This window comes from Orcinus orca, chromosome 19 (genome assembly GCF_937001465.1).
Source record: "Orcinus orca chromosome 19, mOrcOrc1.1, whole genome shotgun sequence".
NCBI classification, from domain to species: domain Eukaryota; kingdom Metazoa; phylum Chordata; class Mammalia; order Artiodactyla; family Delphinidae; genus Orcinus; species Orcinus orca.
Genome location: NC_064577.1, coordinates 53,034,410 through 53,059,486, shown reverse-complemented (window position 1 = coordinate 53,059,486; position 25,077 = coordinate 53,034,410). Strand labels below are relative to the sequence as shown.

Below are 25,077 nucleotides of genomic sequence, written 5' to 3'. Positions count from 1 at the left end.
CGCCCACTGTTCTCCCTAAGCCACGCCTACGGGGGCCGCCCTTCCCATCCTGCTCCTCCTCCCCCTCCCCAAGGCCCTGCCGCCGCAGGCCTCTCGGCCTTCCGGTCGCATATTACACTCAGTCCAGCCGCGGAGCTCTAGCTGCAGGCCCAGCCCTCGCCCGCGGCTCCAGTGGACACGGGCAGCTCCAGTGGCGTCCGCACGACCCCGCAGGCCTCCTGGTGGCGCGAGGGTGCGAGGAAGGCCCGAAACCTGGCCCCGGGAGCCGCGCCACCGCCCCAGACTAGGTAGGGCCGGAGGGGCGGGTGGGGCCGGGGCCCTGGCCCCCGAGGCCTCGCGAGAGGGGCGGGGCCGCGCGGTGGGCGGGGGCGGGCCTGAGGGAGGCCGCGCGGACCCGGGAGCTGCAGTAAGCGTATGTTTGCTGGGTGTGGGCTAATGGTTACGGGCGCTAGCAGGCTCCGTGCGGCCCACGCGCGCTGTCGCGCCCAAAGAGTGGGCGCCGCACTGGCCTTCCCGTGGGGGCAGCCTGTACATTGTGATTGCGCCTTTCCCGGTGCCGGACGAGGTGAGGAGGCGGTGGCCGGGCCCAAGGAGGAGGGAGGGGACGGAGCGTGACAGCCCTGGGCGCCGCCCCCTCGGCGCCGCAGGTCCGCGGCGCGGCGACCCGGAGGCACTGGGGTCGGGCCGCGGGGAAGACGGCGCGCGTGCCCCTCCTTGGAGAGAGCGGAGCCACCTGGGCCGACGGCGCTTTTGGGATCCCCTGAAAGGCAGGAAGGAGGGCGGGACGGGGACAGCGAGCCCGAGGTGGACCCGCCCGTGTTTCTCCTAGTTAGAAATAGACCTTGGGGAAGATGGAAGGGGAGAAGCGGCCGGCGCCTTACGAGGGCCTGTTTGCGGACGGGCACCTGGTCCTGTGGACGCTGTGCTCGGTGCTGCTGCCCGTGTTCATCACCTTCTGGTGCAGCCTCCAGCGGTCGCGCCGGCAGCTGCACCGCAGGGACATCTTCCGCAAGAGCAAGCATGGGTGGCGCGACACGGACCTGTTCAGCCATCCCACCTACTGCTGCGTATGCGCGCAGCACATCCTGCAGGGCGCCTTCTGCGACTGCTGCGGGCTGCGCGTGGACGAGGGCTGCCTCAAGAAGGCCGACAAGCGCTTTCACTGCAAGGAGATCATGCTCAAGAATGACAGCAAGGCCCTGGACGCCATGCACCACCACTGGATCCGGGGCAACGTGCCCCTGTGCAGTTACTGTGTGGTTTGCAAGCAGCAATGCGGCAGTCAACCCAAGCTCTGCGATTACAGGTACGGCCTTTGTGGGTACTGATTGTCCCACAATGCTTGGAGGGAGTCAGGATTTCAAAGAGTGGGCGTAGCAGCCTGCTTTGATCTCCACAAATGGCCTCAACTGCCCACTTAGAGGACACAAGCTAATAAATAGCCCTGGTATTATATACAGTGAGGCAGCTTTGCAATAGTCATTTGCCTCGTTGATTCATCTAGCCTACACTCCTTAGCCAACTTGCCCTTTTGGGTAATAAAACTTGGCTCTTAACTTTCATCCAGAGGTGTCTAAGTGCCACATACTTTATGGCCACTGTATGTTATATTTTAGCTTTTGTTTCTATTGTTTAGCTCCATTTTGCATGAGAAAAAATGAAGTATGAACAAATTAACTTTTCCCTAGAGTCTCAAAACTGATTCATCCTGGGTGTTGTGTTATGAATGTACAATGAAAACAAGTGTCATTCCAGAGGAGCACTTTAAGTATCTTTTCTAATCTATAATCGGTGCTATAGTGAAATACACTCCAAAAGAACACTCCTTTTGCCAGATGGTCTTTCAGGACCTGTAGCATCTTAGACAAGTGACTTTGATTAATCCAAGAATATTTTAATCGCTTTTAAATACACACTGGACAACACATTTGTGTTCTTAAATGTTGTCTGAAAATAGGTGAAGATGTCCTTTCCTCATGTTAGAGGTTGGTAATAAAAGGGGATGCTGCTTTGCAGATTATCTGTTCTAACTCATTTGGGAGAATTAGATAGTTCAGAGAAATTTACTCAGTGGTAAAGTAGAACTGGCATCCTGGATTTCTAACCCCCAGTACAGGGTTAGGAATACTAACCCCTAGCCTCTTCTCTGCCTTAAGTCTGGACATCTTCATTGTGATGGGTTTTGTTTCTGACAAGTTGAAAAGTCCCTAAACATATTTAAGAACAGAAATAGAAAGCTGGCATGAGATAGCAAGTTACTTTTTTGATTATATTTTGTTTATTTTATTTAAAAATCCTTTTTTTAATTAGCATGAGCATTGTTATATCAACAATTATTTTTAAATCTTATTTTAAATAATTTTATACTTAAGATTTAGACTTTAAAAGTTACCAAAATATATACTTTAAACAACTACAGAGATTTATAACCATTTTTACTTGATATCTTTCAAATTTAGATGTCTTTTTGGCATCAGTGAGAGCTAGGTTACCAGTGTCTTTTAAAAATTTTCATAATTGTCTCCCTAGTTAAGCTTCAGTCTTGGAGAATTGGGATTAGTTGGAAAGAAGGCATGAATTGAATATTGTTTTATTTCCTTCCCTTCTTTGTGTCTGTGCAGAATTAGATTAAAATGGCTTCTATAAATATCTTAACTGCATTTCATATACTCCTTAAATAATCATAATGCTCTGATTCTCCAACCAAATGATCTTTCTAGAAATGCATGTCTGATTGGGGTTTCTGCTCTGTTTAAAACCCTTCAATTACCCCCATCACTTAAAGTGATGGTCTTTCAGTGTTAACTCCAAGTGCTTAACGTGGTATACAAGGTCCTCGTGCTCTCTGGACCCTGCCTGCCTGTCTAGTCTTATCTGCCACCATCTGCGTTAAACTTTATGCACCAGCAACATCAGGCTGGTTGTGGTTTCCTTTAAATACCCTTTTCATACTACCCTTTTTTTTCTCAAGGCTTAAGTATCCTCCTCCTGGCTAGCTTCTAGGCATCCTTCAAAGATTTTTTTTTTTTTTAATTTATTTGGCTGCGCTGTGTCTTAGTTGCAGCATGAGGGAACTTTTAGTTGCAGCATGCAGGATCTAGTTCCCTGACCAGGGGTCGAACCCTGGCCCCCTGCATTGGGAATGCAGAGTCTTAACCACTGGACCACCAGGGAAGTCCCTCTAGGCATCCTAATGACTCATCTTGTGCCCTTTACTCCAGGAACACTTCCCTAATCTGCTCACCCCTGCCCCCAATTTTTCCTTCTTAATGATGACATCATATCCTATATCTCAGTAGTTCTCAAAGTAAGGTCCTCAGACCAGCAGCATCAGTATCACTTGGAAACTTGTTACAAATCCAAATTCTAACACAGATTTAGATTTACACACAAAATTAAATAAAATATTTGTATTTAATACAAAATAAAATGTTTACAATATTTGAGACATACTTAGACCAAAAATTGTTTGTTGTTTATCTGTAATTCACATTTAACTGAATCTTCTATTTTTCCTGGCAGTGTTAGCCCCAGCCCAGACACACTGAATCAGAAACTTGGGCTGGCAACCAACAATCTTTGCCTAACAGGCCCTGCAGATAATTCTGAAGTTTAAGAACCACTGCTATATTTATGTACTTCTTAAACATGAGCCTCTGTCCTTAATTTTGTGTTCCCTCCTTTGAGCACAGTGAACATGGCAGTGATAGGTCTCCTTTTCTGCCTTCGCTTGTTCTTACTGGTTACTGAGCAGTCTGTTCCCAGCATGCTGGAACTCCTCACCCATGGTAAAAATGGTTCCTGTATAATTTAGGAAGTGTTTATCATTCCCAGGAGAAGAGAGCACAGTGTCCTGAAGTAGTATGTATTTTATAATATTCTGATTTATTTTAGCAGATAATTTTATGCAGGATTACATTCTGCTGTGACCTTCTGTAGGAATGAGATATTTTGGAAAAAGGAACAGAATAAATATTTACAACCTTTAAACACAGACCAGACTGTCCCTCTCTGGATTTTATCCAGCCCTGGGGAGGGCTCCTTCTGTGTCCGCGTCACATTCTTGGGAAGTCTAAGATTTCAAGTGAACTGTGAAGACTGTTCAACAAGGTCGCATTTTGAAGGGCCATATGACAGGTGGTAACTGATTTTAAAGGCTACAGAATAAGTGACAAAGGACTTTTCATTTATACTCACTGTCATTATTCAGTTTTCACATATTAAGCATATATTTTGTGCCAGGCACTGTGCTGGATCCTATTTTCCCTGTAGGCTTCTTTCTTTTCTGTGTTTTCCTGCCTCTGCCCCAACCACGGCAGAGTATGTCTGCACCTAGTATCATCTTATCACTGCTCCCCACACTTCTTTTGTTTCTTCTAACCTCTATTCTGACTAAAATAGGAAATCAGGTTCTATTTTTAAGTATTCATTATGTTTATTGAGTAAACCTTTGTTCCTTATAGTGTTCTGTCTCTCATTAAGAAAACTTTTTGGTTTATATTGTATTTTTATTTATAAAAACCTTTATAAAACACTTTTTTATTTATTAAAAAATCTTTTATTTATAAGGCCTTTTCTTCATTACACCCCCCTCCACACACACACACACACACACACACACACAGTGATTAATAAAACAGGCTTCTGACTCTTGGAAGGTAATTACATTGGCAGCTTTACTCTAGGCTTTGATCTTAAACTTTATGATTCTGGATTCTAATGTTTATTCATTTCATTAATTATCTGAAACAATGAAAGGATACCAAATTATCTTCTGGAGCAGAGGTGAGCATACTTTTTCTATAAAGAGCCAAACTAAGTATTTCAGGCTTTGCAGACCATATGGTCTGTTATAATTACTTCACTCTACCGTCCGTCATAGTACAAAACTAGCAACAGACAGCACATAAATGAATGGCGTAGCTATATTCCAATAAAACTTATTCACAGAATTAGGAGGCAGATGTATTTGTAGTTTGCCAACCCCATTCCATGTGAATTTCATAGATGACCATCTCAGCTTCACATATAATTCTGTTGCCTCTTCCAGCATACTAAAGAAGAGAGCTATTGTGAACAGGTAACTTTAGAGAAGACTTTTTTTTTTTTAATAAAACAGTCATACCCCTGCACAAGAATGGCACATAGGGTAATGTTCTGTGTCTTCATAAGGATAAGTTACATAATTATGTTTACTTGTCAGAACTCAGCAGATGTACATATTTGTACATTTCATCGTATATAAATTTTACACTGAAAGAAAAAAACCTATAAACAAATACTGAACTCAAGGTAATGATATGCCTGCTTGCTGAGGTGTTTAAGAGATATTCTAATGTCTGCGATTTATGTTTAATGCACCAAAAATAAGATAGATTAATGGATAGATAGAAATGAAACAAAGCAATTACAGTTAATATATTAATGTTGGAATATAGGTGGTGGGCTTACCTGTGTTCCTGTCAAAAAATTTTTTTTAATGCAAAAACACTTAAAAAAGCAAGGAACTAATAAGAACCTACTGTATAGCACGGGGAACTCCACTCAGTACTACTCTGTAACGGCCTGTATGGGAAAAGAATCTAAAAAAGAGTGGATATATGTATAACTGATTCACTTTGCTGTACACCTGAAACTAACACAACATTGGAAATCAACTATACTCCAATAAAAATTAAATTGTGTGTGTGTGTGTGTGTGTGTATAAAAGCAAGGAGACTATCATTGTGTTTTGGAAATACTTGCTGAAGTATTGAAATGTCAAATCTCATAATGTCCATAATTTACTTTGAAATGATTTAGCAAAATATGAGTTTATTTTGAAAGAGAGAAAGAAAATGTGGGAGAAAATGTTACTTAAGAATCAGAGTTAAGGGTTGGTTTAAGGGTATTCATTTTGCTACTCTTTTGACTTCTGTGTAGGTTTAAAATTTTTCAAAATAAAAAGTTGGGGAAAGAATAAAGATCATAAACAATCACTCAAAGACATGACTGCTAAAACTAAGTAAGTAAGTATCAAGACATTATTAGTAATGTCTTATTTCCCATCAGGTTTGAAATCTAGGTCAAATAAAATACCAATTACAAAATATATATCGAGAACAGGTCTCGATTTTGATTGTGGTATTTCTCAGGAAAAATATAAAGCTGAATAAGGAGTAAGTATTTTGGCTTTACCTTTACAGAGCAAAGGCTGATAATAGCCATCACCTTGGTTAAGAGTCTTTTCTGAAATTTATGAGAACTTATTAAATGATAAAGTTGTCACAAATCAGTGGGATAGAAAAGATTACTTTATAAATCATGCTAGGACATGTGCTCTTTGAGGAAATAAAAGTTGACTCTTCATATCACACTCTATACCAAAATAAACTCCAGATGGATTGAAGCAGGAGTTCTTAGTTCATAGATAGATAGATAAGGTTCCAGGAAGCCTGACACTTTCATGAGATTCTCAGTGGAATCTGTAGCCCCAGAAGGTTAAGAAGCACTGAATTAAAGGCATAACTATGAAAACAAGTGTGAGGGGGGAATAGCTATAGGCAAATATCTAATTTGGAAAGGTAAAGGACTTCAGAGCATGAAAGCATTTAAATAAACCACAAAGGGAAGTACAGATCTGTCTAGCAAAAAATAAACTAAAGTACATTAAAAGGTAAATTTAAGAGAAAACTGAAATGTTTGCAATAACTATGACAGAAAAGAAGTTGATATCCTATATAAATTAAAAGTACATGCAGTTATTAAAACCTAGTAAAAGATGAATATAGACCATGAATCAATTCACAAAAAATTATGATATATCCATGTGATATGATATTAATATTCTTAACAAACCGTGTTTTTTAAAAAATACTTGATGGCATAGGACAGAATTCATGATACAATTTCCAAAGAAAAGTACTGTCCAGATATATATATAAAAATACATCATATCCCTAACCTGAAAAATAAACATATAGGGACTGTAAAACTGAGAATAAATACATCAGAAAGTTAAGAGTAACTGTCTCTGGATGACTTCTATGTCTTTCTGTACTTTCTAAATTCTAAAGCATAAGCCAATATCATCTAAAATACAGTTTTAAAAATTTATACAAGTAGTTAATGAATACATACTGGTGTTTAGAAACTCAAGCAATACCAAAGAACATAGAGTAAAAAGAGAATGTTCTTCTCATCCCTCAGTCCCATTTTTCTTCCCAGAGGAAACCATTGTGAAATAATTCAGTGGGTTTCCTTTCAGGTTATTTTCAGTAATAATATACTAGTTTAAAGTTAACGGTAGAGCGGTAGGTGGAGGTGGTATACTTTGGCTGCATTAGCAGTCTGTCGTCGTTTCTCAAGCTTAGGTTGAAAGCAGGTGTTAACAGGGTTATCATGCAAGTTAATTTACAGTTTTCCCTTTAACAGATCCTGCAGATAATTGTAATTTGGGCAGTAAATAGGATTCTTGGGTTAATAGCAGTAATTACTTGATAAAACTGAACATCCAGCTGAAAAAAAACTTTAAAATAGAAGTCCAAGAGAGTTGACCTTGGGGTGAAAGAGTTTTTATCCTCTTTTTATTTTTAATTTATTTATTTAATTATAACCGTTGTTTTCTGTTGACCTGTTTTTGTCTGTACAGTCAGATTTGCCTTATCTGTGAGTGGATTAAATACTTAGTAGATTAATAATAGAAACCCAGGACCTTTGCCAGCACTATTCTCTGCTTGTTTCATGCACGCATTCAAATGTAGAGGCAAATTAGAACATAAATATCTGTCTGTACTTCAGATGCAAACATATAGATTAGTTTCATATTAACTGCCAATAAGAAGTTGACTATTTTACTATATTTGCTAAAGTGTTCACAGATGGTTATAAGTCAGGCGGTTTTCACACTGGACCCTGAGGAACTCTTTTAAGGACCCAGGCCAATGGGGCATTTAAGCTGAAGGCCTTTAGGCCTCACGAACCTATTCCAGCCAAAGCACAAATCGATAGTACACAAAACCATTGTTCTAGACCAGCTTTGTTTATGTGGATTATATCTACTAATATTTACCACGTTGTAAATTAAAACTGAGAAATTGTTTAAATATTCATTTTAAAAATAACAATAATGGTAACAAAATATTTTTGTGAAAATTCAGTGAGAAGATTGGCATTGTTTTACTTTTTTGGTACATTTCTTTGGTATGGAAGTCAGCTAGCGCCTCCTATCTACTTCTGCATTCAGTCTGTTGATTTAGCACATATCATATAGCTTCCGGAAAACTCTACCGTATATTTTGGATAGAATGAAGGTGAAATAACATATTATTATTCAAATGATTTTAACCTCAGAGACACCCTGGAAGGATCTTCCCCAGACGGCACTTTAAGAACCACTGTTAGATTAAACTGTCAAGTATGCTCAAAGTTTATTGTTCTAGGGACTTCCCTGGTGGTCCAGTGGTTATGACTCTGCACTTCTACTGCAGGGGGCACGGTTTTGATCCCTGGTCAGGGAACTAAGATCCCACATGCCGCATGCCCCCCCCCAAAAAAAGGCATTAAAAAAAAAGTTTATTGCTCTATTTTCACTGTGCAGATACAATTATAAATTTTTTATTTGCCAGATTTTTTCATTGGTGATGAAATTACTATTTCAGTTTTTTTTTGACAAAAATGATTGGTTTGCAGATGAGTAAAATTGTGGTTTAAAGTTAATTATTGTCTTTGTTTTTTCCTTCCCTCAGGTGCATTTGGTGTCAGAAAACAGTACATGATGAGTGTATGAAAAATAGCTTAAAGAATGAACAGTGTGATTTTGGAGAATTCAAAAACCTCATCATTCCACCAAGTTATTTAACCTCCATTAATCAGATGCGTAAAGACAAAAAAACAGATTATGCAATGGTAATCAGAGTTTACTTTTCCTTATGTAACTGATTTCCAAAAAGTTATTTAAGTCAGTGTATGAAACACAACTGTGTGTGTGAGAAGAATCATTATGGTAAAAGCCATAATGCCCTACCCACTTGCTAAAGATGTGCCGCAAATTTTGGCGCTTGAGTTCTTTCAGGTCTGAAGGGAAATTGGAATATGTTATATTAGTGGATCCTAAATCACTGAGTCCAAATCACTTGAGGAGCTTTTTAAAAATACAGACTTCTGAGCCCACCTCCATCACCATGTTTGATTTAGTAGATGTAGGGTAAGTCCCAGGAATCTGTATTTTGTTTAAGTCCTCAGATGATTCTGATGAACAGTCGGATTTGGGATTCATGATTATTGTCAGTGAAAACAAAACAGATTTTCCTCACACGTTGTTCTAAAAGAATTTTTTCGTTTGGAACCTCATGTAGGGGCCTGGAGATAAGTTTATGTTGCACGTTAGATGCTCCCACAGATAATGGTGAGCATTAAAGCTGTTGACAATACTTGGCAGTATGTATGTATATGAAAATTGGTACAAACATCTTTCAGTCTTCATGTAGTTCTGAAGGAAGAACTGTAAAATCTGCATTTATTTCCTGCTTGAATGTCCCAGAGTAGTTAAACTATTTCATTCTAAAACTAAATTGTGTTTTTTCCAAGTTCGGAGTTTATATCTTAAATGTCATCTTTGTCAATATTCCTGCAAAGGAAAGAGGGATGTTAAAATTTAAAACATGTTTAATGTTGTTGTGATACTTTTTTTTAAATGGACAACGCTTATGTATCTGAATTCAATCTGAGATCATAGGGGATGAGAATCACTAAGTAAAACCGTGGAACATCTTCATTAATGTTATATCCACAAGGAGAAGGGGAGGGGAAAGAAGTGGTTAGATTAGAGAAACATTAATTTCATTTGACTTTGGGCTTTGTACAGTTCTGGATTCTTGAATCTATTTCTGAATATCCCATTAAAAAAAAAAAAAGCTTGAAAATTAGAATTCATCCAGAAAAGGACAGTCAGGGTTAAGAGAGCAGAGAAGATCAATGTCCATTCTATGAAGGGTTGAAACGTGTTGCCTGGGAGACAAGACTAATAAACAATATAATGCTTAAGGTGTTTGAACACAAGAGTTATATGGAAGAACAAATGAAATTATTCCTTGCCTCAGGAATCAAAAGTAGAACAATGGGGCTTCCCTGGTGGCGCAGTGGTTGAGAGTCCCCCTGCTGATACGGGGGACACGGGTTCGTGCCCCGGTCCAGGAGGATCCCACATGCCGCGGAGCAGCTGGGCCCGTGAGCCATGGCCGCTGAGCCTGCGCGTCCGGAGCCTGTGCTCCGCAACGGGAGAGGCCACAACAGTGAGAGGCCCACGTACCACCAAAAAAAAAAAAAAAGTAGAACAATTAAAGTTATTGAAAGACAGATTTTTAACTCATTTTAAGTCAGAACTTTCTAATAATTTGATTTAGTAGTGGAATGGGCCGCCTTGTTAGTGAATTCCTTCTTACACGAGTATCCAAGTATATACTGGATGACTTATCTAGAATAATGTAGAAGAGAATTATATATTAAGCAGAAATTAGTTCATTTCTAAGGAACTTCACCATTCTTAGAATTCTTTGATTTTTATATTGTATCGATTGGGATAGTTGTTCTCTCAGCAAATTTACAGCACTGTTGTTATTAAGAAATGAAAACACTTATTGCTCACCATCTTTGAGATATTAAGGTCTTTTCACTCACATTAATTTTTTTAGCTAGCATCTAAGCTTGGAAAGCAGTGGACTCCATTAATAATCCTGGCCAACTCTCGTAGTGGAACTAATATGGGAGAAGGACTGCTGGGAGAATTCAGGATCCTCCTCAATCCCGTACAGGTAACCAAAGAGAAAACCTTCCTTTCTGTATTAATCTTTTCATTTTTAGTTTTACGTTTCCTGTAAATTGTAATGGCTGTTAATGCTTGAAACCAGTAATCATCTGATTGTAGGGAAGAATAATAATTATGAAAGTATTGAGCCATTCACATATGTGGAGAAAGAGGGGTTCTCATGGTGGGGATGTAAAATGCTGCAGCAACTTTAGAAAACACTTGGACAATTTCTTAAAAAGTCAAACAGGGACTTCCCTGGTGGTCCAGTGGCTAAGGCTCCATGCTCCCAGTGTAGGTGGCCCAGGTTCGATCCCTGGTCAGGGAACTAGATCCCACATGCCACAGCTGAAAGATCCCACACACCGCAACTAAAGATCCAACAACGCCGCAATGAAGATCCTGCATGTGGCAACAAAGATCCCGCGTGCCACAGCTAAGACCCAGCGCAGCCAAATAAATAAATAGATATTTTTTTAAAACAAGAAAGTCAAACATAAATTTACCGTACCCCCTAGAACTTCTAGGAATCTACCCAAGGGAAACAAAAACATATATCCCACAAACACTTTTATGCAAATGTTCATAGCACCATAATTCATAATAGCCAGAAAGTGAAAATACCCCACTGTCCATCAGTCAGTGGCTGGATAAAACAAAATGTGATATACCCATATGAACGGAATATTCAGTGATAAAAAGGAACTACTGATACATACATACATACTACAATAAATGAACCTCAAAAACATGCTGAGTGAGAGAAGCGCAATGCAGGGGACCCATATTGTACGATTCCATTTATATGACATGTTCAGAAAGGGTAAATCTATAGAAACAGAGAGTAAAACAGTGATTGCTGGAAATTGGGAGTAATTGCACACCAACATTTTTAAATGTAAGAATAAAAGACTCAGACCATTAAGATTGAGCTGACATGCTAGCGGCTTCTATTTTGAAAAACTAAACAACTCCTTGTGCAACAATCATAAATGCAGTAACTTTTCTCTCTAATTTGTAATTTTCCCTTTCAACATTACACAACTTAAGGAATATAAAAATAATTTTAAAAGGAAAGAGAAAGGGGAGTTCCCTGGCTGTCCATTGGTTAGGACTCGGCACTTTCACTGCCGTGGCCTGGGGTTCAATCCCTGTTCAGGGAACTAAGATCCTGCAGTCACATGGCGCAGCCAAAATAAATAAATGAATAAAATTTTAAAATAAAAGGAAGGAAAATCACCTGCATTATCTCCACACAAATACATCAGTTGTTTCCAGTTGTCCATGTTCTTTCCATGAATTGTCTGTGCATTTACATATTAGCATTTTGTAACAATAATCTAGGTAGAAGTTTACATTCTGTTTTCTTTACCTAAAAGTATATTTTTCTGTGTTGCAACATAGTCCTCATAATTATGTATGAAATGACTAAGAAATAATCAAATGGATATATCTATATCCAGTCTTCTGCTGTTGGAGGTCAAGTTTCTCTCTAAGGTTGTGCCATTATAAATAATGCCACACTAAATATCTTTACACACAGGGCATTTTTGTCTTTTGAAATATTTTCCTAGATCATTTACAGAATTATAGGTATCAAGGATCCTTTCACCTTTATGTCATTTTATGCATATTGCAGAATTGTTTTCCAGAAATTGGTACTAACTTGCACTAGTAATGGAGTTTTTGAATCCAGTATAAAATATGAAGCACTAGTTAAAGGTGAACTTAGCACAGCCTGGTTTTACGTGAACAGCAAAGAGGCAGTATTGTATAGTGCATAAACTACAGGATTGAATTTGTATGTCGGTACCTAATTATCAGAGGAAGCGTAGGCAAGTTATTTAACCTTCCTGTGCCTCCATTTCCTGGACAGTAGAATGAGGTTTACTCGTGCTTTGTAGGGTCAGCATTGGGATGATCCACAGTGAATATAGTCTGGCATAGTGCCTGGCTTATTGTTAAAGATAAACGCATTGTAGCCAGTATTGTTATTTATGCATATCTATGTACTCATCTAGAAGGAAATTATCCTCACAGATGGATGACAGTGTTGGATAAAATAATTTTTTCCTTTTCTTTCACGTCTAGGTTTTTGATGTTACTAAAACTCCCCCTGTCAAAGCCCTGCAACTTTGTACCCTTCTTCCCTATTACTCAGCTCGAGTCCTTGTTTGTGGAGGGGATGGGACTGTGGGCTGGGTCCTGGATGCAGTTGATGAAATGAAGATTAAGGTATCCATCTTTAAGACCTACTTGCCTTTCACAGAAGCACTTCTAAGATAACTATACAGTATTTGTGCTTATATGTTTTATTATGCAGATGAATATTAGAAGACATTGCCGATTTTAAATATTGTGATTGAGCAGTTATTATTATATTTGTATCTTTATTGCTTTGGCTTTAAATTTTACCAAATACTATTACCCTACAAATAGTCTGAAGAGAAAAATCAAAAATATATCTTCTATATTGTAGGGACAAGAGAAATACATTCCGCAAGTTGCAGTCTTGCCTCTGGGAACAGGCAACGATCTGTCTAATACCTTGGGTTGGGGTACAGGCTATGCGGGAGAAATCCCAGTTGCACAAGTCTTAAGAAACGTGATGGAAGCAGATGGAGTTAAACTAGATAGGTAAGTTATACTTCCCCCCAAAAGTAGATTTCTTGAGCTTTGGGAATATTGTTTGGATTATAAATGAAAACTTGTATAGTTATAAAGTTAAATGTAATTTAAAGGTAAAAAACTATGTTAGTTGTACTTATACATGGATACTGGTGTTTTATTTTGTTGCTGTATATTTTGTTGTTATGTAAGGACTGAAGTCATAAATTAGGCTGAGTACTCATTTCAAAACTTACATACTCACTTAAATGTGCTTATTTCTCCAAATGCTATTTTAATAGAACAACCTCGTCTACCAGGTGTCCAGAGTTGATTGGTAATAATTATAGTTAATTGGCAGTTAATTTGGTAATAATTACTGGTTCTTTTTTTAACTTCTGTTTTAGATGGAAAGTTCAAGTAACAAATAAAGGATACTACAACTTAAGAAAACTCAAGGTACGTTTTTAGGGCTGCAGTTTCGAGTGGTCTCAACAAGCATGATGGAGTGCTTCCATTGTGGTGCTGTGGTGGGACACAGCGACAGGTCCTTATCTCTAGGGAGCTGGTTATGAAATAGGCTGGGGGTGTGCGGGTTCCACCCTGGTAGATCAGGCTGGAAATATTTCAGGGGACGTGACCTGGGAGTTGGTCCTGAAAATTTAAATACAATTTAGATCAACAGAGAAAGGCACAAAAGGCTTCCCAGGTAGAGGAAATAGAGACGAGAGGGTGCACATCATGGTTAGTAAATAGCAATACAGAGATAGCAGATCTGTATTTTTAAAAAGATACTCTGGAGATAGTGTGAAAATAGATTAGAAACCTGCACTATGGCCCAAAAAAGGGGAATCTTCGGATGAGGACAATTCAGAGACGTTTTAGAGGCGGAATTGATCAAGACTCGGCGGCTGATTGGTATCAGGGGAAGCGAGAAAAAACGTTACTGCCAGATTTCTAGTTTTTATGACGGGATGTATAGCAGTGACATTAACCAGGATAAGAAAAATAGAGTTTCAGGTTTGAATAGGAAGAAAACGCGTTAAGATTTTGGGCATGTCACCCTTGATTCTGTGGCCCACTGAACAAGAAGTCAGAAATGCAAGCTTATTGCTCAGGAAGAAGATTAAGTGCAGCTAGGTTGAGGGGATCCAGGCTGGATGGGGAAGTAAGATAAGTTAAGCGGGGACCAATAGCCTGATTGAGACTGAAAAAGCTGAGAGCCTGAGAGTTGCAATGGAAGTAAAAAGCAAATGTAATGGGAACACAGGAGTGGAAAGCCTGGGTGCAAAGTAGAGCCATTTAGATGTAGCATATTAACCAGAAATGGAAAGTGAAATTTATATCTTATAGGATCAACCTTTGAACTGAAGCTTTATCTCTGGAAACTTCACTGGATAGCATAAAATAACTCTACGCAAAAAGTGAATGCAGAAAGTACTTAATTTTCATAAAGAACACAGACTAAGATTTACATATTTATTATATAACACAGGCTTGGATGGAAGCATAATCTGTTGCTTATTTTTACCCTTTTCCACAGGAATTCACAATGAACAACTATTTTTCTGTTGGACCTGATGCTCTTATGGCCCTCAATTTTCACGCTCATCGTGAGAAGGCACCATCTCTGTTTTCTAGCAGAATTCTTAATAAGGTGTGTTGGATAAAATAACCTTTCCTGCTTATCACCTAAGGTACAGTAAAAATCAATAGTTCAATTATATCTAGCACTCTTTCAACTAGATTGAGATAGAACTAACTTATGGAAACATTTACCTGTTCTGTTTTATGTAAGACTGTCAAATTAGATCCTTAAATGTATTAAAGTATTTCATAACCACGACCAAATTTTTTTAACTCAGAGTTGGGATGTTTTACAGCATATTTCGCTTAGATGGCAACTAAATGGAATATATGAGAGCTTATCTTACTTAAATGGCAAGTAGAATTGGAAATAAATTTAGGCAGGATAAATTTTTGGTGAAGTCATTAATGGAAAACTAGATTCCATTGGCCTGAAAAGACTCTAAAAGGCAGATGAGGTAAGAAAAGGAGCCATTTGTTTACTGCACTTTTAACTGGGATCATCTCTGGTTTCTAGTACAATTGATTCCTTTGGTGGAAGTTTTGTCTTGGAATCTTTTTAATGACTTTTGGTGATTGAGCAATAGGATGCAAAAAATAGATACAAAACAGTTTTGTTCCTGGTTCTGTTTTACAAATATTTCAAATTTACAAATAGCTCTCTTTTATTAATATAGTTACTAAGGCAATAAGAATTGCTGTTCATACAGTTGCTAATTAACATCTCAGTGCTTCCATCAACCTTTCTGTATTCAAAAGTGATTATAAAATGTTTGCTAGACTTACCTGTGTTACTTTCATTAAGTAATCTGAAGTACTAGAAAAAGGTGGAATTTTCTAATTTTAACACAGTATTTCTTTATAAGGTGTACCTTTTTGGATAAACTGGGAGAAAACAGCATTTAAGCACAAACCACCCCATCCTACATTCCCCTGAAAAATGGGCTAATTAAACTCAGAAGTAATGGTGCCCCTTCTTCCATCTGTATCTAGTCCACTCTCTGGATACATGACTCAACCATCACATCAGGGAGCTTTGGTTCAGTGTCTTTTTCTTGCTTACAGGGCTTCTTAGATTGCTTTAATATCATATTTTCTGTCCATTTCTCATAGGCTGTTTACTTATTTTATGGAACCAAAGATTGTTTAGTGCAAGAATGTAAAGATTTGAATAAAAAAGTTGAGGTAAGCTTTTTTTTTTTTACATCTTTATTGGAGTATAATTGCTTTACAATGGTGTGTTAGTTTCAGCTTTATAACAAAGTAAATCAGTTATACATGTACATATGTTCCCATATCTTCCCTCTTGCATCTCCCTCCCTCCCACCCTCCCTATCCCACCCTTCCAGGCGGTCACAAAGCACCGAGCTGATCTCCCTGTGCTATGCGGCTGCTTCCCACTAGCTATCTAACTTATGTTTGGTAGTGTATATATGTAAGCTTTTAAACTTTTAGGTGGTCTCTGGATTATGAACTTTTTTTTAACGAAAACGCTGAACTTTCTATTAACATATTTTGCTAACACACAGGGAGTATTTATTGTGTACCAGACACTCTACTAAGTGCTTTATACACATTTTCCCACTGAATTCTCACTACAACCTGTAAGACAGGTACTATTATATTCCCATCTCGCAGAAAACTATTTGAAATTAAATAACTTGCCCACATTCACAAAGTGCCCAAGGATATAGGTAACCAGGATTTGAACCCGGGATTATGTAACTCCAGAGTCTGTTACATAGACAGACTCTGAACGGCGTCCATGTGAGTTCTCTGACACAGTGCCTAACTCATCATGTACTCAGAGGAAGTTTAAGCCCAAAGTTTAACTCCTATTATGGTTGTGATGTGTCTCTCTTACATACTAAAGCAAAATAGAAATGTATGAGCAATAAAGATAGGATATTCATGATTGCTTATTGCTACAGCACCCCTGACATCACGATATGGCAAAGTTTTATATGTATTTCTTGCTTGCTTCAGAAAAGAATCTGTAATGGTTAATAGCAATGGCAAAGACATTAATACAGAGAAACCTAGAACTACTAAAATAAGTAAAAAGGGGGACTTCCTCCACAGTCCAGTGGTTAAGACTCCACACTTCCACTGCAGTGGGCGTGGGTTTGATCCCTGGTTGGGGAACCAAGAGCTCACATACCATAGCTCAGCCAAAAAAAAAAAAAAGTAAGAAGGGAAGAGCCAAACAATAAACAACTTAGGGAAAGAGTGAGAAAAGAGCCAAGAGGGAGGAGCCTGACTGTACACTCACCAAGGAAAGCTGCTGCGGTGAGGTAGACGCTGAGCTCACGGCACAGGAGGAATGGCGAGGGTTGCCGTAAAAAATGTTGCCTTCTGCTTTATCATATTTCCTTTTTCCTGGGCTTTGATAGCAGGGGTAGAGTGAAGCATACAAGGTAGCACTTTTTTTTTTTTTTGGTCTAATAGTTTATTTATACAAAAATTATTTGTGAAACCACCTACAAAATGCCAGGCACTGTTCTAGGTACTAGCTGTACAGTGATAAATCCCTCGGTCTCACTAAGTTTACAGTCTGGAGAGAAGAAAGACATTTAAATCATATTGCAATATGGCATGAGAAGTGATCTGATAAGGAAAATATGTGGTCTTAGAGGAATAGATAAGAGCAGTACATAACCCAGGGACTGGAAACTGTCTAGGGAAAGTGACTGACAAGGAAGTCTTTCTGGAAGAAGTGACAAGCTGCCGTCTGCAAATTAAATAAAACTTAGCTAAGTGAAGAGAGGTGAAAATTATTCTAGGCTTAGAACAGCATGTGTGGAGGCCCAGAGACAAGAGAGAACGTGACATATTTGAGTGTGTTCAAGCTGGACCATAGCTTGTGGGAGAGAAAGGGATAAGAGAGCTGAGGCTGGAGAGATGGACAGAGGCCAAGATCACAGAGGAACTTGTGACTTGTTAAGGAAGTTGGATTTCATCATGAGCACTGAGTCAAGCCATTGAAGGGATGTAATAAGGGGATAAGTGTCAATCTAACCAATCTTTGAGAGATGAGTAAGAGGACAGTAAAGCTAGAGAAACGATGGGCTGCTGGACTAGGGTACTGTCAGGAATGATGGAGAAGGATGGATACTTAGAAGAAGCAGCATCAGTTGTTTTTAGTGATTAATTGGTATGGAGGGTAAAGGCACGGAAGTCAAAGATAATTCCCAGGTTTCTGGTTAGGCTGCGGCATTGGGGGCGGGGGAGTGCTACTCTTTCTTGGCAAAGTAGATTAGGTGCCACAGTCAGTTGGCAGTGTTTTGTGGGCAGTTAGGTTTATAGATCTAGCCCAGTTCACTTTCCTGGACAAGCAAAATAGAGCCATCAGCACAGAGGTGGCAATTAGCAAGATAGAAGTGGCTCAGATTTCAATCCAGAGTGTGTAGAGAAGAGAAAGGAGCCCAGTACCTAGCTATGTGGAATGCCCTCAACGTGAGGTTGGGAGTAGTGACTGAGGAGGAACATCCAGAGAAGTAGTCTGGTTCCCAGAAAGCAAAGGAGGAGAATAATTCAGGAAAAGAGGAAGGGGTCAACAGTGTGAGGTGCTCTTAAAACAGCAAGTTAGATAAAACCTGAAAATATAAGGGGATTCAACAAAAAAGGATTTCTTTGATGACCTTGGTTTTAGAAATTTTCATTTGTTATAATTCATTTATTACAGTAAACATTGAACAGGTGAGAAAGGCCAGGTTACCTGGAGTGAGGAGTAGGAAGCAGTCTTCCTACCAGCTGTCACATCTTATGTGTATGAAAATGGATGGGAATTCTAAGTGAGTATGTCTGGCAGTAGCATACCCTGAAGTAACTTACTCCTTGTATTTCTTTAAAGCTAGAGCTGGATGGTGAGCGAGTAGAACTGCCGAATTTGGAAGGTATTATCGTTCTGAACATTGGCTACTGGGGCGGTGGCTGCAGACTGTGGGAAGGGATGGGAGATGAGACTTACCCTCTAGCCAGGTATGTACATTTGCAAGTGGTTTTTTATGTCACTGGTTTCTGTCGTTCTTTGTAGACTTTTAACATTTTCCCCACAGATTTTCTTTATTGTATACCTTGTTAATATCAATACTTAATAAGTTGTTGGTCCACCTGTGTTAAAAAGTAATTGTCCTACTGGGGCTGATTTTATTTTATTGCATCACATAATCCATATTTCCTTTGTCCAATTTTAGGCATGATGATGGTTTACTGGAAGTTGTTGGAGTATATGGGTCTTTCCACTGTGCTCAGATTCAAGTGAAACTGGCAAATCCTTTTCGAATAGGACAAGCACATACAGTGCGGGTAGGTGAAATATTGCTACAATGGACCAATTTGTCCATTTCTAAGCCATTGATGTGTAATGCCATTGAAGTAAATATACATGCTATACCTTGCCTTGAACCAGTATGTGGTTTACAGCCCATGCTGCTGGTCACCCTCCACCAGGGGTGAGTAGGATGGGGAGAAACAGGAAATATGACCCTCAATCCAGCTGAAGAAATGAAGTGTTCAGTGAAAAAGAATCCCTTAAACAATTGAGGAATAAAGATATATTCGGATTAATTTTCTAAGAGTGAAATGCTAATTAATGTCCCTGAGAAGGGTTAAGGGACTTGGGGTGTTATTAAGGAAGATTTTTCTGAGCTTTTTGGGGGCTGACGGTTTTCTCGTTATTTGTCCCTAATTCTAGCTGATCTTGAAGTGCTCGATGATGCCGATGCAGGTAGATGGGGAGCCATGGGCCCAGGGGCCCTGCACTGTCACCATAACCCACAAGACACACGCGCTGATGTTATATTTCTCTGGAGAACAAACAGATGACGACATCTCTAGTACTTCAGATCCAGAGGACACAAAGGAAACTGAGTAGGTGGAGGAGGAAAAGAGAGCTTAGTGTAGAATCCTCACAAGCGAGTAGTTACACATTCATCCAAAATAGAACTCTGTCAGCTGGTTTAGTCTTCATTTCATCAGTAGTGTAATGGGTATACATTTATGTAAATAGCATTCCAAAATCAGCCAGAGCTCCGGTTGCTTCCAAATGCCTGGTCTTTTTTCAGCAAACTCTTTGATCATGTAGCACTAACTACAAGTCCCAGGACATTCCCTGAAGGCTCTGTGTTTGAGAGTTGGCTCGCTGAAGTGTGCACTCGTTCCTTATTCTTGAGCCACACAGTTGATGGACACGTACATGCAACAAGATGTGGGTGGGAAAATCATTTCCATCTTAATTTTTACTGTGGTGACACCATAACGTTTTAAAAATTACTTGCGTTTTTGAAAGGATATAGTTGGTGTCAAACTGGCATGGTTCATGCTGGACATCCTCCCCACAGCATGCCTCTTAAGATTTCCTACAGCCCAGCACCAGGTGGATCCATAAAGATCTGTTTCCAGGAACCCCAAAAGGAGACATGGAAAAGGAAGACAACACTCAGATTTTTTATTTTAAATTTCATTTTAGGAACATTTTCAGACCCCCTAATGTTGTTTGGTTAACTCTGTTAACGACCAAGTTGAGCTGAAATTCAGCATCTTGTTTTATCCCAGTGTAGCCAAAAGAGAACCACCTAGGTGAATTGCAAAATTAACATTCAGAGCACTTTGGACTGGAAGTTACAGGTTTTGGAACTTCCCTCGTGGTCCAGTGGTTAAGACTCCATGCTTCCATTGCAGGGGGAGTGGCCAAAAAAAGAAAAGAAAAGAAAAAGAAAGTTACAGGTTTAAAGCTGGATGGTTCACCGACTTCTCTTTTGATTAAAAGACAGTGTCAACAATTGAAAAAAATGTACTAAAGAAAATTTACCAGTCAGATTAACTGCCCAAAAATGTTCAGTGTTAATTGATAAGTTTTAAAAATTTAGTGGTCTGGTAGTATTTTGAAATATAGTAGTCTTTTATATCCAAAGTACTTAACAGAATTTCCCCTTGGGGAAGTGGATATGGAATCCTCTGCTAAAATGTTTATATCATATTTATTTTAAAATGAGAGATATATATTTTTTTACTTATTTATTTTCTTCATTGTCGTATACCTGTGTTTAGTGTTTACAATATATTGCTTTATTTAATAAGTTAAATTGATCACATGAATTCTGCTACTCACAATCAGAAGTGTAGCCTAAGTAATAGTTGAAACCCATAATTTAATTCTCGTGACAGATATATTATGTAGATATTCTCATTCTTCAGAAATATGCCGAGGGTGCCCCTCTGCTGCTCCCCAACCTACTCCCTCAGGTCCTGCCGTGGGGCCGCCCCACGGGGCCTCCAGCCTGGTGTTTTAGGACAAATGGCCCATTTGTGGGCTTGGTGGTCTTTTATGACATTAATCTCTGAAGGATTGGGATGTATGCCCCCAAACACCGTTAGCTCCCCTTAAGGGTCTATTATGAATCTGTCATCTATTATGAATTGCCAGAAACTTAAATTTCAGTCACCTTCAGGCCCAGGCCATGTCTTGAAGGAACAACTAAGTAGTGTATACAGTAGTCAGTACATTACATCAGAATGCTTTTATTTTGCTTAAATTAACCTCTTCCAGGTCTCAGTGGGAGCAGCTGAATTCTAGTATTCTTAAGATTTTGTGAGCAGAGCTGTTTCCACCTTATTCATATACCATTCATGGTAGGTTACCTATTGCGGTGGTGGGAGAGTTTGTAGATTTTCTTTCAAGGGGCTGATCATGTTTTGAGTATAATGAGCTTCATTGTTTAATTCATGGTCAAAATTGTTACAGATATCACATTTTACAAATATACTGTTAAATTCACTTTGCTTTAGGCTATATTTTATCTATAATTCATAGTGCTAATTATAGCATCAAAGTAAATAATATGGGATATCAGAATTAAAATAATCAAAATAACTTATCATTTTTTTAATTTTTAAAACTGTAACTATAATGTTACATTTGATTTTGAACAGATTTATATACAACACCCTCATTTATTTAAAAACAAACTGTTTTTTCAGTTTTCATAATCCAGTGAAGTTTTTTCCCTGCTTTGACCCTTCACAAAGTTTACCTATTACTGTATTCACTCATTCAGACTTAATTTTTATTTAGGAAAGTTATTTCAGAATACCATATCATAAAACATACTATCTTATTTTTTAAAAATTCACTAACTTTTTGGGCACATTTACTCAGCATTTCAAATAAATGTGTAGGCATGTGCCTTGTTTTAAATAAGTACAATTTATAAGACTCACGTTTGCAAGTTATATTTTAGAGTAGCAATTGTTGACATTACCAGGGATTCCACACTTTACAAAACATCATTTGCCACAGGATTTTTCTGTTCCATTTTAAACTGTCTTGATTAAAAAAAAAAAAAAAGTAACTTCTAAATTCTCAGGAAGAAGTGTAGTAAAGCATGTCTTCATGTCTGTTTTCAGGTTTCTCTCATCTTTTACTGTTCTAATGCATTCCTAACTCCTCGCAAACTTAGTCACTTAAATACTGAATACCTGGCAGCTCTTAGGGATCCCATAAGTAGATGGAGATAATTTTCAGTGCTTTGTTCTATTTAATAGAAATCAAACTGACTTGTGTTTTAAAATACAAGTTGTCTAATGGTAAGATTACATGATCTTAAATGTGTTTTAGGTTTTCTGCAACAATTAGCTGTGACCCCTTAATGTAGCTAATGTTTATAAAATTTTATAGTCAAAATTATTATTATTTTTTTTTAGTGTGTGTCAAAAAACATGTAGTATATGTTTGCCTACTTAGAGTTGGAAAATATACTGTGACTCAGAAATTGTAAACAGTTCTTTTTGTGCTGTAAAAATGAATACTACCAGTATGTCAAAAGAAAACTAGTGTGCATTTGTAATATAAGGTAAAATTGTATTTAATGTATATTATGGAATTTTAAATTTGCGCTTACTTAGGAAACTGTAAAGGGGATGTTAATTTACAGATTCTTGTGGATCTGAATACGTAATTTGTAAGCTTTATGTGGTTTTCCCCTCAAAATGATAACACTGAAACAAGAACCAGCACTTTATATTCAGACTTTTAAAAAATTCTACCTAATTTGGGACAATGGAACATAGGTAGATTTACTTTAAAAATCTAGAAATTTAAAAAGAAAAAACAGTGTTGTTACTCTATCCCAATCTGAATGAAAGTGTGTTCTCAGCAACAAGACAGACGAGGTGGTTTTGGTTTTGCTTTTTAGAAGTATGCCCCTGCCTTTCTCAAATTTTCCCTTGAAGGCTTATCTCCTGTTTCTCCAAGTATACTCTGCAGTCTGTCCGCAGCATCAGAATCACCTCAGGAGCTGGTTGACAGTGTGGCTGCCTAAGCCCAGCAACCAGCCCTTGACTTGAGGAATTGGGGTCTCTGGAGGTGGGACCTCGGCATCTCTGGTTTCATTAACAGGCACCTCACGTGCTTCTGATGCGCACTGAAATTTTAAAGTTACTCGTCTGTACCTCGTGTGTTCACCCAGGGCTTTTGCCGGCTAGATACTATGCAGAAATTTTGAATTAATTGGATGTTCTTAAACGTGTTTTTCCTTCACTCCACTAACTGCTTTCTTCCCCCAAAATCTATCTTCTAAAGGAACTCTATGAACAATTGGTTCGTATCCTATCCAAATTGATAAACTCTGTTACATAAAAATTGGTAGCCTCAGATTTTTCTGTGGAACTATGGGTTCTGGGCTATGATCCATGGAGTCTTGGAGGACAAGCAGTGCTTCAGGGGCCAGTGGAGTGGAGCCCACTGGGGCTTCTGCTTTCTCCCCACGCCGGGGTGCTGCTTCAGATCAGATTTCAGTAGATAAAACACTTCCTTTTTTTAAGAAAATAGTTTCCACTATTTTCTTTCAAAGAGTTTGGAAGCCACTATAATGACTCTGTCACCTGGTTAATTTTCTACTGATTTTTACATATTCAGAAACCATGTTTTTTTGTAAAAAGAGTATTTTGGATGTCTCAGTTGCTGCCTGGAATATGGCCACTTGGAATATGGCTATTTCACAGATTTTGAAGGCATTTTGTTGAATAGTAAAGCACTGACTTAGCCTCTGTTCCTTGTACTTCTAATTTTAGTAAAGTATAGAAATGGTCTGTGTATTTAATTTTAGTTATGTAAGTACACACACACACACACACACACACACACACACACACACACACATTTACCCCCATGGCCCTGACTGTGCAGTCAGTGCATGAGGCCCACAGGTCTCAAAAAGGTTCATTCTAAGGTTCTGGAGAAAGAATCACAAAATGTCACCCGCTAATACAGAAGTTCACAAAACTTAAATGATTGAGGCTAGTCACCTACAGAAATGTCTGCAGAAACTAAGTCACCTAGAAGCTATAAATTGAAGTGTACTGCTGATAGTAGACCTAGGACACTTCAGTCTCTGCAAAGATGCCCTGAGCTACCTCACCGATAAAGGAAGTGTCAAAGCAGAATGCGCCTTACAAGATAAACTATAGGAAATTGCCATCACGTGGTACTTTTTGATGACTGACTCGGAATGTGGAAAAGAGAGCTGGAAAGTTAGATTGCTTTCCTTGTTCCTCTAACATTGTCCAGGCGAAGGGACAACCTGACTGGATGAGAAGATTGGGCTATCTGAGCAGATTCCTAGAGTAAGGAAGGGCGCTTTGTGTACTTGGGTGACAGTGGCTCCTAAGAACTTTTGTTCTCATTACTCCAGTTCTGGGCTCTGCCAGCAGTCTTCTTCTCAAATTTGATCAGCTTGAACGAGCCCAGCACATAAATCGGCGCTCTGGTTTTAGTTCTGTTTTGTGCAAGTTTAGAGCAGCCAGATCCTTGGCCCTGATCACCTGCAGGTGAACTGACTGGATCGGCTCTGTGAACCCACAGTGTCAAGGACGCTTGTGACGGGTCCGCTTGAGCAGCCAGCTGGCCTCATATACTTTCTCCCCCCTTGGCCTCAGTACTATGTCCCTATCACTAATTACCCTGTGTTAACTGCTTTTGTTGTGTTGGGTCTGTATTGTGGTCAATGCCTACAGACAGAGAAATGTGAATTAAAGCATTTGATACATTGATGATGTTTGCTTGTTTTTTAATAAAATTAAAGTGCAGCACTTGAAAAGTA

At 38.9% G+C, this 25,077-nt stretch overlaps 1 protein-coding gene across 4 annotated transcripts; it reads left to right on the top strand.

Annotated features, from left to right (window-relative positions):
- Positions 1-25,077, top strand: DGKE (diacylglycerol kinase epsilon). Of its 4 annotated transcripts, none has more exons than XM_049701555.1 (12): positions 39-287; positions 830-1,306; positions 8,727-8,886; positions 10,671-10,790; positions 12,875-13,018; positions 13,263-13,420; positions 13,798-13,849; positions 14,934-15,047; positions 16,091-16,162; positions 18,831-18,958; positions 19,174-19,285; positions 19,674-25,077. In XM_049701555.1, the coding sequence occupies exons 2-12, from the start codon at positions 852-854 to the stop codon at positions 19,851-19,853; spliced, it is 1,695 nt and encodes a 564-aa protein (XP_049557512.1). In that variant the 5' UTR covers positions 39-287; positions 830-851; the 3' UTR covers positions 19,854-25,077. The 4 variants fall into 4 exon arrangements, 3 of the variants coding, with proteins under 3 accessions (XP_033287651.1, XP_049557512.1, XP_049557513.1); XM_049701556.1 differs by having other exon boundaries at positions 39-565; XR_004484293.2 differs by lacking the exon at positions 19,674-25,077 and having other exon boundaries at positions 5-1,306; positions 18,835-18,958.

Coding starts and splice junctions, on each gene's coding strand:
- DGKE (XM_049701555.1), top strand. CDS start 852: ATGGAAGGGGAGAAGCGGCCGGCGCCTTACGAGGGCCTGTTTGCGGAC. Junction 10,791..12,874: donor TCCTCCTCAATCCCGTACAG/GTAACCAAAGAG, acceptor TTTCACGTCTAG/GTTTTTGATGTTACTAAAAC. Junction 15,048..16,090: donor CTAGCAGAATTCTTAATAAG/GTGTGTTGGATA, acceptor CATTTCTCATAG/GCTGTTTACTTATTTTATGG.